This window comes from Neltuma alba, unplaced genomic scaffold, assembly GCF_004799145.2.
Source record: "Neltuma alba isolate B1F8T4 unplaced genomic scaffold, ASM479914v2 tig00004493_pilon, whole genome shotgun sequence".
Classification (NCBI taxonomy): Eukaryota; Viridiplantae; Streptophyta; class Magnoliopsida; order Fabales; family Fabaceae; genus Neltuma; species Neltuma alba.
Window position 1 is genome coordinate 21570 of NW_021633731.1, and position 17434 is coordinate 39003.

General features: G+C 31.9%; 2 protein-coding genes across 2 annotated transcripts; both read right to left on the minus strand.

The window, feature by feature from the left end:
• Positions 1-1247: 1247 nt before the first annotated feature.
• LOC114744945 (UPF0481 protein At3g47200-like) lies at positions 1248-2567 on the minus strand. The gene has a single exon (XM_028933088.1). The coding sequence runs from the start codon at positions 2565-2567 to the stop codon at positions 1248-1250; it is 1320 nt and encodes a 439-aa protein (XP_028788921.1).
• An 8255-nt stretch (positions 2568-10822) lies between these two features.
• LOC114744946 (UPF0481 protein At3g47200-like) lies at positions 10823-13617 on the minus strand. The gene is made up of 2 exons (XM_028933089.1): positions 12451-13617; positions 10823-11515 (listed from the first exon to the last, which is right to left on the minus strand). The coding sequence occupies exons 1-2, from the start codon at positions 13615-13617 to the stop codon at positions 10823-10825; spliced, it is 1860 nt and encodes a 619-aa protein (XP_028788922.1).
• Between the last annotated feature and the right edge of the window lie 3817 nt (positions 13618-17434).

Consider the following 17434-nt stretch of genomic DNA (forward strand, 5'->3'; position numbering starts at 1 on the left):
AATTTCTTATGGTCTTTTACAATAAATATTAACTCTTAGGGGTTTCTTATTATAATAATTTCTCTTAGTTATCCGTAAGGTTTGAATCAGATCCAACCATTTCGTTTTCCTTTTTACTGAATTCAACCATTTTTTTCTTTTTACTGAGTCTTTTAACTTTCTACCACTAAGTTTGTTATTTCTTGAGATTTAAAACTATTGAATAAGGATTAATGATGTTAGGAAGTACACACAACCTCTTAATCCAATAACCTGGGATTAACAGATTAATTTGCAGCAATATGTTTTACGGCATTTCTTCCACGGGATAAGTTTATTTTGGCTTTCTAACAAAAATTTTTCAACACTATTAGTCTTTGGTTAATAGTTTTAAATATCAGGAAATAACGAGTTTAACGGCAGAAAATTAAAAAGGACTAATAAAAAGAAGGGAAAAAAATTAGAGATGCTTCAAAACTGAAAGAAATTATAAGTACTTTCAGATTAATTTTCACTATATAATGCATTATTAAAGCACCATTTGGGGAGCGGAAAAAAAGAAGCATATCGCCGCTCTAAGACGTTTCTACATTTTAATGACAGGGATAATGACGCAAGGATTACTTGTGTTAAGAGGGATTTTTTTTTGCCTGAAATATAATTATGACAGTAATAATAATGAACAAGATGATGATGATGATAATAATATAAATACCTTGTTCTTGACAAATCTTAAAATTTGAAACTTTATCTCAATACATGGAAATATAAATAGATAGGTTTTAAATGGCACCTTTTATATCAATGACAATAAAAAATGAGATACTTGAATAAATATAATTAGCATATATTCCACTGAAGCAACACACGCGTGTTAATAAAACTATGGTTGATCATTATTTATCAACAATGTTTTATTCACGGTAGTCATTATTTTTCTCCTAAACTTACCGCATATAACAACGGAACGAATAGAGATATTTATTGGGGGTGTTTGGAAAACACTAATAGCACTTAAAAAAGTATTTTCAGGTAAGTCAAAACAAAACTTCTCTTATGTCAAACATTGTAAAATCATTTCTAAAACTCTAATCCAAATATACATACACGTCTTCAAGGAATTAAAACACCATACAACCAACTTATACGATATTCATATCGTTAGTAATTTAATCTTCTCTCTGGATGCATAGAGAGAGAGAGAGGCACAAACACACATACATGTTCGTACGTAATTGATGGATCCTAGGGAGGGAAGCTCACACCTTCTACTTAAAATAATAGGAGATAACTTCATATACAGTCTGCACGAGGGTGAGTAGAAGAAGGGAAATTGCTGCAACCACAGAGATGATGGCCCAGGGATTACTAAAATAGTTCTCTTTCAGAGTTAGCCTCCATTTATGCCAAGGCACTCTGCAATAATCACTCGCCTCCTCGCATAGATCTGAGAAGTAGAACCTTCTTCTCGCCATGGTTACTCCTGGACAAAGGTTATTCATCAGAGAAGCCACTTGTTGAGTTCCTGATAATTTTGACTCAATAACCCCACAATGCGTCAGCAACTCCACATCACCCGGTGTCTCTACCAGACGATCCAGGATAAACACGAAGTCATTCACATAATTATCGTGCAAGTGACAACGTTCGTATGCAATCAGATTCCTCAGAAGAATCTCTGTGTCATCTTTAATTCTCAACCGTGGGATTTCTAACACCCCCTCTTTGAATTTGATATCAAATGGATTCCCACTGCTCTTCACCTTGAACTTCACTCCAGCTTCGCGTAACTTCGTTGCCCTCGGCATAGTCACGCACTTTAGTTTGTTTTTGCTTGGAAGAACTCGAGGGACATAACAAATTCTGGCAAAATCAACAAAATGTTGTATTTCCAGTTCACCCACTTTTTCCTCAACATTGAAGTTATCCATATCTAGCAGATTCAACTTCCTTTTGAAGAACTCGTAGGTTAGCATGATTGCTGAACGCCGAACATCGTTCTTTCTGGGAATGTCTGATTTTGTTAATGAAAGAAGGTCCTCGATGATGGAGAAAGGAACTTGATTTTCAAGTAAAAGCATGTCGGTTTTAATGAACCGTAGCTTCCATGGGCCGCCAAAGAAATGATCATACTGATCCTGCAACTGGTTATTACCTGAGATATTTCTGAAGAATAGTTCAAGAATGAAAGCGGAGTCTACCAGAATGATCTCAATAAACTTGTCACTGTCAAATTCAATGGGGTCTGCATAACAGTTTCGTAGATACACTTCTTTCTTCTCCAAAAGTTCAACACAGTCACGTAGGCTTACCTTTGCTCGTGACAGAAAGTCCCTTAATAACCTCAGTTTGTGTTCTTCCATGTGTTTGAGGCTTCCATTGTTGTGATGAAGTGGACCAATTGAAATTTCTCGAGGAGTGAAGGCTTTCTCATTTCGTTCTCGTAGAAGAACAGGAACTCTAGAAATGCTACATTTACTGGACAAAGGAGGAAGCTTCTGCAATTTGTCTTCCAGGCTTTTCACCAGTGAATCCGATACATCGATTGTGATGTTATTGAATCCTTCGGTTACGTCTGCTTGCCCCATTATCTGCATATGTGTGTGTATAAATGTATATTCAAATTTTGAAATAATTAAGGGGATCAAGTTGTATATTTCATCACTGCATAGAATGAAGTAAGATTGAAAGACAAAAGCTAATGATACCGGTCTTTGATTGTGTGGTTTGGAACTCTAGTTCGGTGACATAGTTTGAAAATATGGTGAAGGTATAAATTTACCCCCAAAGTTTTGGCACAAATTAATGTTGCTCCGAAAGCTTCCTTGGATAGTTTATTTGGATTCATATATTTCAATACATAGCAATATTCTCCTACCCCATTAGAAAACTGGTGTTGAGAGTTAAAATATTAACATTTGTTGTTAAATTTTCAATGGTAAGAGGTAATATTGCTCTATTTTAATAATTTTGTGGCAACGTTAAACCTAAAAAAATTCCTTAGGTAGTATTGCACTTAAAAAAAAGCTTTTGAAATAAATTTACAAGTTAAACTTTTAAAATAATTAATATGCTAACTGAGAATGTTTAAGAAAGCTTCATTCGACTTATTGGAAGGTTTATTAACAAAATGAATCAAATCAAAATTAAAGTTTTTGTGGAAATCGAAGGAGTTGAGAGAAAATGAAACTTGCTACTTTCGATTGTTCAAAATATAAATATCAAATAACTAAATTATGCAACTCAGAAAGTTGATTAAAATTAGTTAAAGACAATAAACATATAAAAAAATATAAGTTATTTTCTTAAACACTCTTATGCAGAGGTTAAGTGCCTGAGGGAATGAGTGGAAAAGGAATTGAGAGAGAATAAGTGAAAAAAGGAGATGAAGAAAGTATATAATTAATTAGAAGTAAAAATTCCAAAATTTTGATGCTTATATTTTAAAGCCAGTATATCATAAAAAGAAAACTCGATGTTGGCCTGGCCTTGAATAGAGACAACTTCAGCTCAATTACTGTGAATAATAAAAGACATATATGGATTCACTATATATGCAGAATAGGAAGTTAATAGCACATGTACGAGGAACAAAAGAGGAATGATTCATCGATTGAGAAGAAGGTAGAAAGAAACGAAATAGAGAATTAAAGTAAGCTTACGTTTTTAGTGATAGGAGCAGCCGAGAAATGGTGAGCTGGTGGCCTTTCTTCTTCCTCGCAAGTTTGCTTTTCTGACGACTGACGAACTAACTAGGCCTCTCACGCTGTGTGTATATATTTGTCATCTCAGTGAAAGTAGTGGCCAGGTCAATAGTCAAGTCTTCCTTACTTTACCCTCAATTATATTGCGTTTTGTATAAGTTAATATTACGGTTTTTAATATAAAAACTAATTTACTAATTTAAGTAGATTAAAAAAATTAGTTGAACTAGTTATTTGCAATAAATACATAAGTATTGTTTAATAATGTGTATTAACTAGTATCTTTAACATGTACAACTATTATAAGGACTATCTTAAAAAAATAAATAAATACAAAAGACAGAATAAATTGAGCTATCATATTTAAGACTAAATTAAAGGTCAAATTATAATATTGTTATTTGATTTATGAGCTGCAGACAGAAGGAACCCACGCAGCTGTCAATTTTGGCAGTCAAATAAGTAGCAAAGGCGTCTTTCATAGTCCCCGAAACTTTCTGGGAAACGCCATCATCAATTTCTGCATCAGTTCCATCCAAGTTCATTTATTAGTTTTTTTTTTTAACCCAATATTCCCTTTCCTAGCCTTCAGTCTTCAGTATTTCCCTAGCCTAAGTCCTAAGGTCTCAAGTCTTTACTTTGTTTCTTGCCGTCTGCGTCATCTCTTAGTTCCTAGACTTCCTGTTCATGCTCTCTTCATGCCTCGTCCTTTTTCTCAAGTATGTGTTTTAATTTTCCCTCCCTCTTTTCTCCATCTTACTGCTTCTTCTTGTACTGATGGATTTTTATTTTTTATGTAGATTTTCATTTTTGTCTTGGAATTATGATATGTTTTGTAAAATTAAATCTTTGATACTTAGTGTAATAGGGTTAAAATCTTATACTATCAGAGCTTTGTGGTCTTTCTAGACTTGCTTGTTCTTGGTTTTGTTTTCATGTATCCGAATTTATATATCTGTTTCTTGCTTGCTTATTATAAAACTTTTCAGCGATTAATTTTTTGGCTTTTTTTCGTTCAACCTGATAATATTTTTTTCGATTTTATTTTTTTTTGTCAATATTTTCTTTTTCCTTGTGGATGGTTAGTCCTCTTGAACCGTACGTACCCTATATATTTTCTTTTTCCTTCTAGATGGGTAGTCCTCTTGACTCGCTCAATATGAATAGGAGCCATTCACATTATGATTAAGATGAGTATCTTATCATCATCTAATCCAAATTGATAAAACTCACACATAATCAGATTATTAATTAAATAATACTACCTCAAGTTCTTAATATAAGAATTAGATAATTAATTTTAAATTATTAAAAAAATTATTTAAGTTAGTTATTTGTAACAAATGTGTTAGATTTTTTAAACTCTCCTCTTCAATTATATACATTGAAACTATGCTTGATGGGATTCCCTATTGATTGATATTTTGAAAAGAAAATTATATAAATTCAGAAAAAAATGTAGATCAAGGTCTTATATTTATAATCAAATCTAACCTCTCAACTAGTCGTTATATTATTAAGGACATACGAGTCATTATTATAACTGCACCATATTTTAACATCTCCTTTTCCCCACTCTTCAACATCCCTTCAATTTCAATATTCGTCGGCTCACAACTGCCGTGTACAGAATTGAGGTTGTATGAACAAAGCATTACATTGATTTTAGTGATCCCACGTTATTGGCAGGATATGTTGTGGATTGTGTAAGATTTTTTGATGGCAAGATTAATTGGATTTTTGTTAACTTGATTCCGTGAAACTTCATAAAGATACACGGAGGGAAGAGGAATGAATTGACTTTATGTCAATTTTTGTTGGGTGAATATGTACCCAGCAACATGAAGTACCACCTCCTATCTTTAATATAATACCTAGTTAATTAATTTAGAGAAATTAAAAAAGTTAGTTAAATTAGTTATTTGTAATAAATAGATGTTATATTTTCTAAAATTTCCGTATTAATCATGTGTGTTTGAATTTTCTATTGATAGTATTTCGTTAACACACATGCAACTATTATAAAAATTACTTAATAGCAAAATAAATAAATATTAGAGATATAGTGGATTGAGGTTTTATATTTGTAACCAAATTAAATGTTAAATTAGATCTTATATTAATGACCGAAAGTAGTATATTTTCAGGTATGTCAAATGTTTTAAAATATTTTGGATTTCCTTCCAACTATTTTTTCAGGTATATTTAGCATCCTATTTATACTTAGCAATTAAGGTTGGTGAATACATTAAAATATAATTTAGAATGCGCAAAGTATATGAAAAAATAATATTTCAAAATGTTAAATACATAAAATATTTTAGGGTACTAAATATATTTAAAAAATATATATTCTAGCAACTTTGTTCTCTCCAACAAACCCTAAAGAATGTGACATGGCTCCGATTTAAAGTGCTTTTGCCTATAAGAGGGATTTTTTTTCCCCCTCATTAGTGGAACTCGTGTGTGCTTCCCGCGCAATGAGCGGAAAGCTTGTAATTTGAAGTGTTTTTATTTTATTTTATTAAAAAAAACTCACACCTCTCACTACACATAAATATATCATAATTCATGATATTCCATGAATTCATGACACATAAAAAATGAAGATATGAACATTTCTAAGCACAATCTCTAAGCTTTATTTAAATGATCATATTTGTTTCATTACATTTGTATCATGTACAAATTAATTTAAAATAATTTCCTACTATTAATTGATAAGAGTTATCACATTTTAGCCTTTAATGCAATGTAGCAATCATAGTTATGAATTCAACTTCAATTTATCTTTTACGGCTGGTCCCCAAAAAAAAAAAATTTTTTATGACTCTATGCTTCCAGTTGACATTTAGATATCATAATGCAAATTCCTACATCTTCCAATAATAGTTGATTTTTAACAACCATCACACAATTATGGAAAAATATTTTCCATCCTACCATGCTCCTAACTCATATAGAAAATTTATTGAATAGTAACTGTACCTTCTTTTTCAATGATAAAAAATAATGGAAAAAAATCTTTATATGTCAAGATAAAAAAATGCTTACTTCCTCATGGAACGTGTGAGGACGTGGGCTTCAATGGTTATAAAATTACAAAAAATCATATTGCATCAACAAACAAATAATCCACGTTGGTTTAAACAAACAAACAAATCATCCTCTTTTAATTATGATTTTCTAAATCCCAAGTCAAGGATACATATTTTATTGCCTTACATCCCCCAAATAATTCAAGGAAAAAATTAGAGCAGGTATAAAATTTGAAGAATTCCATACTAAAATAACATAAATCATTGGCATCACATAAAAGAATAGAAACACAGCATCACTTGCAAGGTGCTGAAAGTCGGGGAAAACACCTAACAGGGATGATATATTTTATTATTGATTCATGATGTGCAATAGAAATTACCAACCTTAAACATCAAGATCCTCTAGATTTCATGATTTATACTATTGTGCAACGAATTCAAATTAAGAGACAAATGTTAAAAAAAAGTAACTTAAATGGGAAAATGACGCCTTCACTTAAAACTTCCTCATTGTTAGTCCTCATTCTTTTTCATAAAGAAGCTTTAAAAATTAAAATATAATGCAGGCATTGTGGTTGACCAATTATATATACATACTGACGATATTGCTGCACTGGGAGACATGTCTCATAACATCTACATGATTAATACTAACAATAAAAAAATACTGGACATAGGACGCATAACAATGTGTTCTACACAGAATGGTCAGTACTTTGATGCAGATGACCCTTATCTTTGAAAGACAGGGCTGTTGATAACATAATGGTGACAACTTGGCGTGCCTAAACAATAGCACATACGTATAAGAAACTTGCACTAAGATAGCTTCTGCATAATATTTCCTCACTCATATCGCCAGGGGAACATATTTATCTCTTTTACACGCATTGATATTGCCATGTACCGCTTCACTGGTATACCAAAGACAAAAAGCTAATAGCCTCTAATGGATTATAGTTCCTTGTGCCTGCATTTAAAAAAGAGACCCCCCTTACACCTCTTAATTCCATCAAAAATGCATAAAGCTACATTGAAGTTTTTTAGGCACAATATTTCCTTTCTGAGATAGAACATAAATTAGGAAAATCTTCTCGTATTGACTCACTGATCCAGATACAACCCAAACAAAAAAAAAAAAAACAACAACACAACACCATATTTTATATAGAAGCTATTGGCTTACAACACAGGAACTGAGAGGTGTAGTAATTAAAAGATATAGAAGCAGTGAGAGAATAAGATAGCCAATATATGTACATAACATTAGAATTTATTCAAAAGCTGGGTATATTTTCAACAATTTGTGTAAATCAATGATATATTAACTTGGTCGGGCCAGCTTATTAGTTTCAGACAGCCAAAACAGAGCTTTTCTTATCTACATCCATATAGATACCTATAATATCACCCAATAATGTTTCTATTTCCTTTTGTCAGTAATTAGTAATTATGAAATATCACCTGAATGAAACTTCTGAAAACAGTCCTTCCCCAAACTTTCTACAAATCAAAGTTAGCCTTGCGATCAAAGCATGTTATTTGTTTTCCTGATGCACGCACGTTTAAGAAATAATGGTTAAGTGATGCTAAACTCTGTGAAACAGAAAAGAAGGAAGAGAAAACTGATGTAGAAATCTACACGTAGCAGAGGAAAGGGACAATACCTCAGAAAAGTCATCCTCTAAATCTCTGATTTTATATAAAACTGATTCTCCCTGCATTTACTTCTGGACTGCCAAAATCTCTCACAACACTTTAGATTCAGAAGAAAAAGCATCCACCTGCAACTTTTACCACGTCTCATTTGGCAGAGCATGAGAATATATTGTCTTTTTTTTTAATCATGTGCTTTGTTACTTCACGGTTGTATTTGACAGCAAAGAAGCATTTGAATTTGTTTCCACTGATTTATACATGATCTGATACTTTTTTATTTGAAAACAAATGTTTGAATTTTTAACATTGCATGGAATGAAAACTTTATGAGATAACTTTTGCATATTCTGGTAAGTGATGAGTTAGTTGTTGAAGTTTTATGGTGAACATTGCTTCTTATATTGTGAGTTTATGTTAGAATGAATTGGATTATTATTGTTATTAATGCTATGGTCTTTTTCTTGACTCTTGCAGATCGAGAATGTGAAGCTTTCATGTCCTTCCTACTTTGTATATACAGTTGGGAAATTGATGATGGAGCATTACCCATTTGTTTATAAGGATCAGCATATTATAATAATGTCACTTAAATTGATTATAAGTGTAAATCCAGATGTTCATTATGAAGTGCATGTAACGTAGTCCAAGAACACAGATTATATATGTTGTTAAAGAATTAAAATTACAAGTAAGTCGATCCTTAGACTCAAAACCTTATCATTTTAGTTTTTAATAATAAACCCCATGCCTCACAATCAAAGAGGATCTTCATTATTATCCCGGCACACAGCATGGCATGTTTGAGCTGACCTCCTACACTTGGAATACCAACAAAGAAAACAAATATATAAGAATTGTGAATCGACTTTATAGGACAAATACATAATAACTGTTTATTGTTAAGTGTAAAGAACTGAGTATACACCAATGAATAATAGAGCACTTGCAGAAATGAAACTTTACCCAAATTAATTAAACGAAGGAATGAAAAGGGGAAAAAAAAAACATAATAAAGTGCAGCAGGAGCCCAAGCCTGACAGTGCATCACACAATAAAATAATTCAAAGTTTAAAATTGGTTTGAAATATGTATTACATATCACAAAGTCCTAGAAAATTGCCATAACAGTTGCCAAAATAAAGTCCACTGAATATAACAATGATAAAAAAATAGTCCAAACCAAGAATTGATAACCCACTTGAATCTGGCCCTTAGCTGCCTCGCAGACCTTCCAGTTCTCATTACCAGGCCACTTCTGCCCGTTGAATTATAGGAAACACAGAAACGCAGCTCTTGCTGATGTGTAATCCACAAACGTGTAACCCATATTCGATTGCTTCTTGTCATGCTCAAATTTCCTGAGAAAGAAGCATGCAGTCATGAACCATTAATATGTGCAAGATATAGAACTGATTTTCGATAGTAGGTACCGTATTGCACTTACCTGCAACCCATTGGTAGATAGACGAAATCATACATGGAAAGAGAAGATGCCCGGTAAGAACTTTGATTTTGCTGGGAGCAGTGCTTGTCCAATATCTCCCCACCGTTCACACACATCTACATAATCAGTAATGAGGATCTACGAGATAAATTTAAAAGAAGAGCAGGGGAGGAGCAGAAGCAATAGTGAGAGGGAGATGGAAGAGATGAAGAAAATTAGAGGAAGAGCAGAGAGCACAAATGCCTTGCTGAATGCTTAAGATGGAAGCACTGATTCATCGACGAGCATGAAAGAAGACTGTGAAGAAGAAAAAATCATAGAGCGGTTTGTGGAAGAAGAATTTGAGGTGAGAATGAGAGAGATAGGAAAGTTATAGCATCTGAGGTAGATGCTGGGAGAAGTACGAAACCGAAGTTGCCACGGTGGGAGGCTTGGGAATTTTGAAATTTGAATTGGTAGAAAACTCATGGAAAGTGGAAATGAATGGGCTGAATGCGAAGCCCAAGTCATGACATTAGCTAAAGTCGGCTCAAACAAAGCCTGAGGTAAACTAAACTTGGCTTGTGAACAGTAATATGTATCTAAGACTGAGAATAAGCCATATTTGAGCTGGCTTGGTGGAAAAGATTCTATATATATATATATATATATATATATATTGATTGTTATTGATATTGATGATGATATTAATGTGATGAGTTTGCACTAGCTTCTTGTTGTATCCAATCATAACAATGGATTCAATAGAGATGTCATATCTCTTCACAAAACACCAACTTCCACTATACACACACATTCAACAACCAACTATAGTACGATAATCACAGTAACCCAACGGAGGATCTGTCCATGAAGATTACTAAAATATCAATCTCCCTCTTACTTATATATACATAGAGAGATGGGTATACACACAGACACAAACATATTTGTGATCGATGATAAATAACGACAATAATCTGCTAAGCAGAGAAATTTATTTAATTACACATACACTAGCTAAAATAATAGGACATGACAGTATAACAAGTCTGCACGAAGGTGAGTAGAAGAAGTGACATTGCTGCAATCACAGAGATGATGGCCCAAGGATTACTAAAATAGTCCTCTTTCAGAATTAGCCTCCATTTATGCCAAGGCACTCTATAATACTCACTCACCTCCTCACACAGATCTGAGAAGTAGAACCTTCTTCTCGCCATGGTCATTCCCGGCCAAAGCTCGTTCACCAGAGAAGCCACTTCTTGAGTTCCTGATAACTTTGTCTCTATAATCCCACAATGCATCAGTAACTCCACGTCACCTGCTGTCTCTATCAGAAGATCCAAGATAAAGACATAGTCATTCATATAATTGTCGTGCAAGTGACAACGTTCGTATGCAATCAGATTCCTCAGAAAAATCTCCGTCGCATCTTTTATTCTCAACCGTGAGATTTCCAATACCCCATCTTTGAATCTGATGTCAAAAGGACTCCCGCCGTTCTTCACCTTGAACTTCACTCCAGCTTCGCGTAACTTTGTTGCCCCTGGCATAGTCACGCACTCTAGTTTGTTTTTGCTTGGAAGAACTCGAGGGACATAACAAATTCTGGCAAAATCAACAAAATGTTGTATTTCCAGTTCACCCACTTTTTCCTCAATATTGAAGTTATCCATGTCTACCAGGTTCAATTTCCTTTTGAAGAACTCGCAGGTTAGATAAATATTAGAGATATAGCAGATTGAGATTTTATATTTATAACCAAATTAAATATTAAACTAGCTCTTATATTAAGAATCGAAAATAATATATTTTCAAGTACGTCAAATGTTTTAAAATATTTTGGATTGCCCTCAACTATTTTTTTGGATGTATTCAGCACCCTGAATATTTTTATTCAAATTTATACTTAGCAATTAAGGGTGGTGGATGCACTAAAATATAATTTAGAATGTGATTTAATTAGAATGTGAAAAGTATATGAAAAATAATAATATTTTAAGATGTTAAATGCATAAAATTTTAGGATACTGAATATATTTTAAAAAAATATTTTAACAACTTTGTTCTCTTCAACAACTTTAGAAAACGTAATATGATTCCGATTGAAAGTACTTTTGCCCAGAAGAGAGATTTTTTTTTTCCCCCTCATTAGTGGAATGTGAGGAGTTTGCGCTAGCTTCTTGTTGTATCCGAGCATGAAAATGGATCCAATAGAGATGTCATGTCTTCACAAAACACCAACTTCCATTACACACAACACATTTAACAACCAACTATAGTACGATAATCATAGTAACTCAACCATGGATCTGTCCATTAAGATTACTAAAATATCAGTGTCTCTCTTACTTATATATACACAGAGAGATGGGTACACACATACACACAGACACAAAACATATTTGTGATCGATGATAAATAACAACAATAATCTGCTAAGCAGAGAAACCTATTAATTACCCACATATTTATACTAGCTAAAATAATAGGACATGACAGTATAATAAGTCTGCATGAAGGTGAGTAGAAGAAGTGACATTGCTGCAATCACAGAGATGATGGCCCAAGGATTACCTAAATAGTCTTCTTTCAGAATTAGCCTCCATTTATGCCAAGGCACTGTATAATAATCACTCACCTGCTCACACAGATCTGAGAAGTAGAACCTTCTTCTCGCCATGGTTACTCCTGGACAAAGGTTATTCATCAGAGAAGCCACTTCTTGAGTTCCTGATAATTTTGACTCAATAACCCCACAATGCATCAGCAAGTCCACATCACCGGCTGTCTCTACCAGACGATCCAGGATAAACACGAAGTCATTCACATAATTATCGTGCAAGTGACAACGTTCGTGTGCAATCAGATTCCTCAGAAGAATCTCTGTGTCATCTTTAATTCTCAAACGTGAGATTTCTAACACCCCGTTTTTGAATTTGATATCAAAATGATTTCCACTGCTCTTGACCCTGAACTTCACTCCAGCTTCGCGTAGCTTTGTTGCCCTTGGCATAGTCACGCACTTTAGTTTGTTTTTGCTTGGAAGAACTCGAGGGACATAACAAATTCTGGCAAAATCAACAAAATGTTGTATTTCCAGTTCACCCACTTTTTCCTCAATATTGAAGTTATCCATGTCTACCAGATTCAACTTCCTTTTGAAGAACTCGTAGGTTAGCATGATTGCTAAACGCCGAACATCGATCTTTATGGGAAGGTCTGATTTTGTTAATGAAAGAAGGTCCTCGAGGATGGAGAAAGGAACTTGATTTTCAAGCAGAAGCATGTCAGTTTTAATGAACCGTAGCTTCCATGGGCCGCCAAAGAAATGATCATACTGATCCTGCAACTTGTTATTACCTGAGACATTTCTGAAGAATAGTTCAAGAATGAAAGCGGAATCTACCAGAATGATCTCAATAAACTTGTCACTGTCAAATTCAATGGGGTCTGCATAACAGTTTCGTAGATACAATTCTTTCTTCTTCAAAAGGTGGACACAGTCACGTAGGCTTACCTTTGCTCGTGACAGAAAGTCCTTTAGTAACCTCTGTTTGTGGTCTTCCATGTGTTTGAGGTTTAGATTGTTGTAATGAAGCGGACCAATTGAAATTTCTCGAGGAGTGAAGGCTTTATCATTTCGTTCTCGTAGATGAGCAGGAACTTTACAAATGCTACATTTACTGGACAAAGGAGGAAGCTTCTGCAATTTGTCTCCCAGGCTTTTTACAAGTGAATCTGATAGCTTTTGTACATCGACTGTGATGTGATCGAATCCTTCGGCTAAGTCAACTGCTTCCCCCATTATCTGTGTGTGTGTGTTCAAATTTCGATAGATAAGGAGATCAAATCAACAAGTTGTATGTTTCATCACTGCAAAGAATGAAGTAAAGATGGAAATAAAAAAATAAGCTATTTGATTGAATGATACCAGTCTTTGGTTGTATGGATTGAAACTGTAGTCTGAAAATTATATGCTGACGGAGAACATTTAACAGAAAGCTTCAATCGACGGGTTGGATGGGTCATTAACTAGGCCTTTCGTCTTCCTCGGAAGTTTGGGTTGGTGATGACTGAGGAACCTGTGATATATATGCATGTCTTCTCAGTAAACTAGGCTACAAGTCAAGCTAGTTATTTGTACAGCGTGATTCAATTCATTAACTGAGAAAGCAATTAATAATATTTAATAAAGTAGGTAGTAGTTAAATACTACCTTCGGTACTTAATATAAGATTCTGTTTAACTTTTATTTTGGTCCTAAATATAAGACTCCAATCTACTTTGTCTCTCATATTTACTCAATTTTTTCCAAGATAGTCTTTCTAATAATTATAGTTCTAATCATACACTTAATTAACAAGGATATTTTAGGAAAGACAACACCTATCTAGGACAAATAACTAACCCAACTTACTTCTTTAGTCTCCTCAAATTAATCAACTGGCTTTTATAATTAGGACCGGAGGTAGTATTGTAGAGCACCTAAACACACAGTGGCGTTTTTAAGTAATCGCCATCATCATATAATTACCACTTACTTATATCGCCCCAAAAAAATTGGGTTTTAATTGACTCCATTTCGGAGCATGTGAAAATTGCTGGGAATCTTCAAAACGTCATCATCAAAATGATCGTATCAGTTCCGCGTGCGGGGATATGCTTTATAATGGATCTAATTAAAGGTTGTTGCTTCTTTATCTTAAAAAAGAAAAAAAGAAAAAGCAAGCTTGTTGCTTCAATACGGTAATATTTATACTGAGAGGATTAGGCTTTTTCATCCACCGTCATGCTTTATAATGGATCTAATTAAAGGTTGTTGCTTCTCGAGCAAGCTTGTTGCTTCAATACAGTAATATTTATACTGAGAGGATTAGGCTTTTTCACCCATCGTTGTGCTTTATAATGGGTCTAATTAAAGGCTGTTGCTTCTTTATCTTTAAAAAAAAAAAAAAAGGTGAGCTTGTTGCTTCAATACAGTAATATTTATATTGCGAGGATTAGGCCTTTTTGTCCATCGTCATGTGCGCGTGGAGGCATCTTTCGTTTTCCAATACAGCACTATGAGAATCGTCAAGGTGGGTTGGAAGAATCCACGATAAAGCTTCAAGCCAAGTGCTATCTAGGAGGAGGACTAATAGAGAGTGATATTTATAAAAAAAGATCATAAAAATTAAAATTATTTACAAAGACTAAATATTCCAATATAAATCTAAAAATACCATATTGTTCCTATCCAAACCTCCTATTTTTCCTATATTCCCTCCCACATTTTATTTTTAAAACTAATACAAATTAATAAATTTTACTAAATTAAACCTGATTTCTCTTAAAGTTTACAGCATATGTAAAAATCAATTAAAATAAATGCAGACATTTTTCAGTGATGTGAAAATTAAATTTTTATTTTCTTTATAAAAGTAAAATTTTATTTTCAAAATTGATTGAAAATAAAAGTTATATATTTTTATTAAATTTATATTATTATATAATTTATTATATACACAATTTTAAAAAATAAAAACTTTGTATAATTAATTTTTATTTTATAAGAAATTTATGTCAGATATAAAATAACAAATTCGTGTAACGATAAGAAATTTAAAGAATTCAGATAGTTACTATAATTTTATAAGACCCTTCCTCAACATCATTTGACAAGAGCCACCTAATTATATGATATATTAATATAAATAAAATATAAGATATAAAGTATTAAAAAATATAAAACAAATTGTATTTCACTTAAACAAATTACAACAAGGTGATATATCCCTAAAAAATAATTTTTTGTAAAATAAACTAATTTTCAATATGTTAAAATTTCTGCCGAATATTTTAGTAATTAGTAGATTAAGATAATAAAAAATCATCATTTTCCCAAAAATAAAAAAAGAAAAAACTTATTATCATTTGTTTATATTGTGATTTATTATATGATTTATTGAAATTTTGTATTGAAAATATTTTTTGGATTACGATTAAATATTATCCAATAAAAGCAATCATGGTTACATATTTTGCATAAAATTATAAAAGGTTATCTGAATTCTTTAACCTTCTTATTATTGTATGAATTTTTTACTTCTAAATCTAATATAAATTTCTTATAAAATAAAAAAACAAATTATACAAATTTTCTTTAAATTTTTTAAATTATGTATATAATATATTATGACTCCAGTCCTAGATATAAGACCCATTTTGTAGTGTAATTTATTTTATAAAATGGTTCTTATATTTAGGACCGAAGGAGTATATAATAATCTAAATTTTAATAAAATTATATAAATTTTATTTTTAATTAAAATTTGTGATGGTTATAATTTTTTTTTAATAAAGAAAATAAACTTTAATTTTTACTTGACTGAATAATGTTTGCATATTTTTTAATTGATTTTTTACGCAGGTTGTAAATTTTAAAAGAAATCAAGTTAATTTATTAAATTTTATTAATCATATTAGTTTTAAAAATAAAATGTAGGAAGAAATATAGGAGAAAATATAGGAGGTTTAGATAGGGATAATATAGTGTTTTTAAATTTATATTTGAATATTTGGTCCTTTAAAATAATTTTAATTTTTATAATCCTTTCTCATAAATATCTCTCCCCATTAGTCCTTCTCTCTAATTCTTCCTACTTAATATGAGATCTAATTAATTATTTTGGAGAAATTAAGAAAGTTATTAAATTACTTTAAACTATTTGTATTTATCGTTTTTCTCCAAACTAATTTTTTTACCTATAAATTGATATATAATCTAATGATACAGATAAATATTTTAAAGAGACCATATAACATATATTATAATTAAATAATTTAATAACTTTTTTAATATTCTTAAATTAGGGACAGTGGACCACTAGTTAAGTATTCACATCATCCAAAAACTATTGCATTTTTTTCTTAAAAAAAATTCATGGGCCGCAATATGCACTATATTGATTTCAGGGAGAATTAGAATCAAGTACCGTGTAAGAGAAATAATTACTAAACTGTTTAATAATAACCTGAACAGCCTGTAATGACAATGACAAGTTCTAGAGTGGAGAATAACAACCTCTGAGACTTATTTTGTATTTTTTTTTTTGGTATGGGACCTTATTGTAGATCTTTTAATGGCAATATTATATTAATTGGATTTTATTAACTTTTTGGTCAGTGAAACTTGATCAAGAGACGGAGAATCAGAGAGGGCAGGGAGGATGAATTGACTTTGTGTCTCTGATCTGTAACAATAAGAAAGACGGTCCAAAAGAATTTCTATATTATTGAATTACCCACCCATTGCACATTATATTTTACTACCCCCCCCTAATTAAATTAAGAACTCCATAACTAATTTTAAGTATTAAGAAGATTAGATAAATTAGTTATGTAACAAATTTTTTTTGCCAACTATATTTGTGACAAATATACGTTGATTTTTATAAACTATTTTCTATAATCATGTGTATTAAAACTATTCTTTTATTGAAAATCTTTTAAAATTAATTAATAAGGATATTTTGAAAAATAAATCTAAGAAGTTAAGTAGATGGAGGTGTTATTTTTAAAACAAAAACTAATTTTACAACTAACTGTTATATTTTACAAACTTGATCAGCATCAAACTTTTT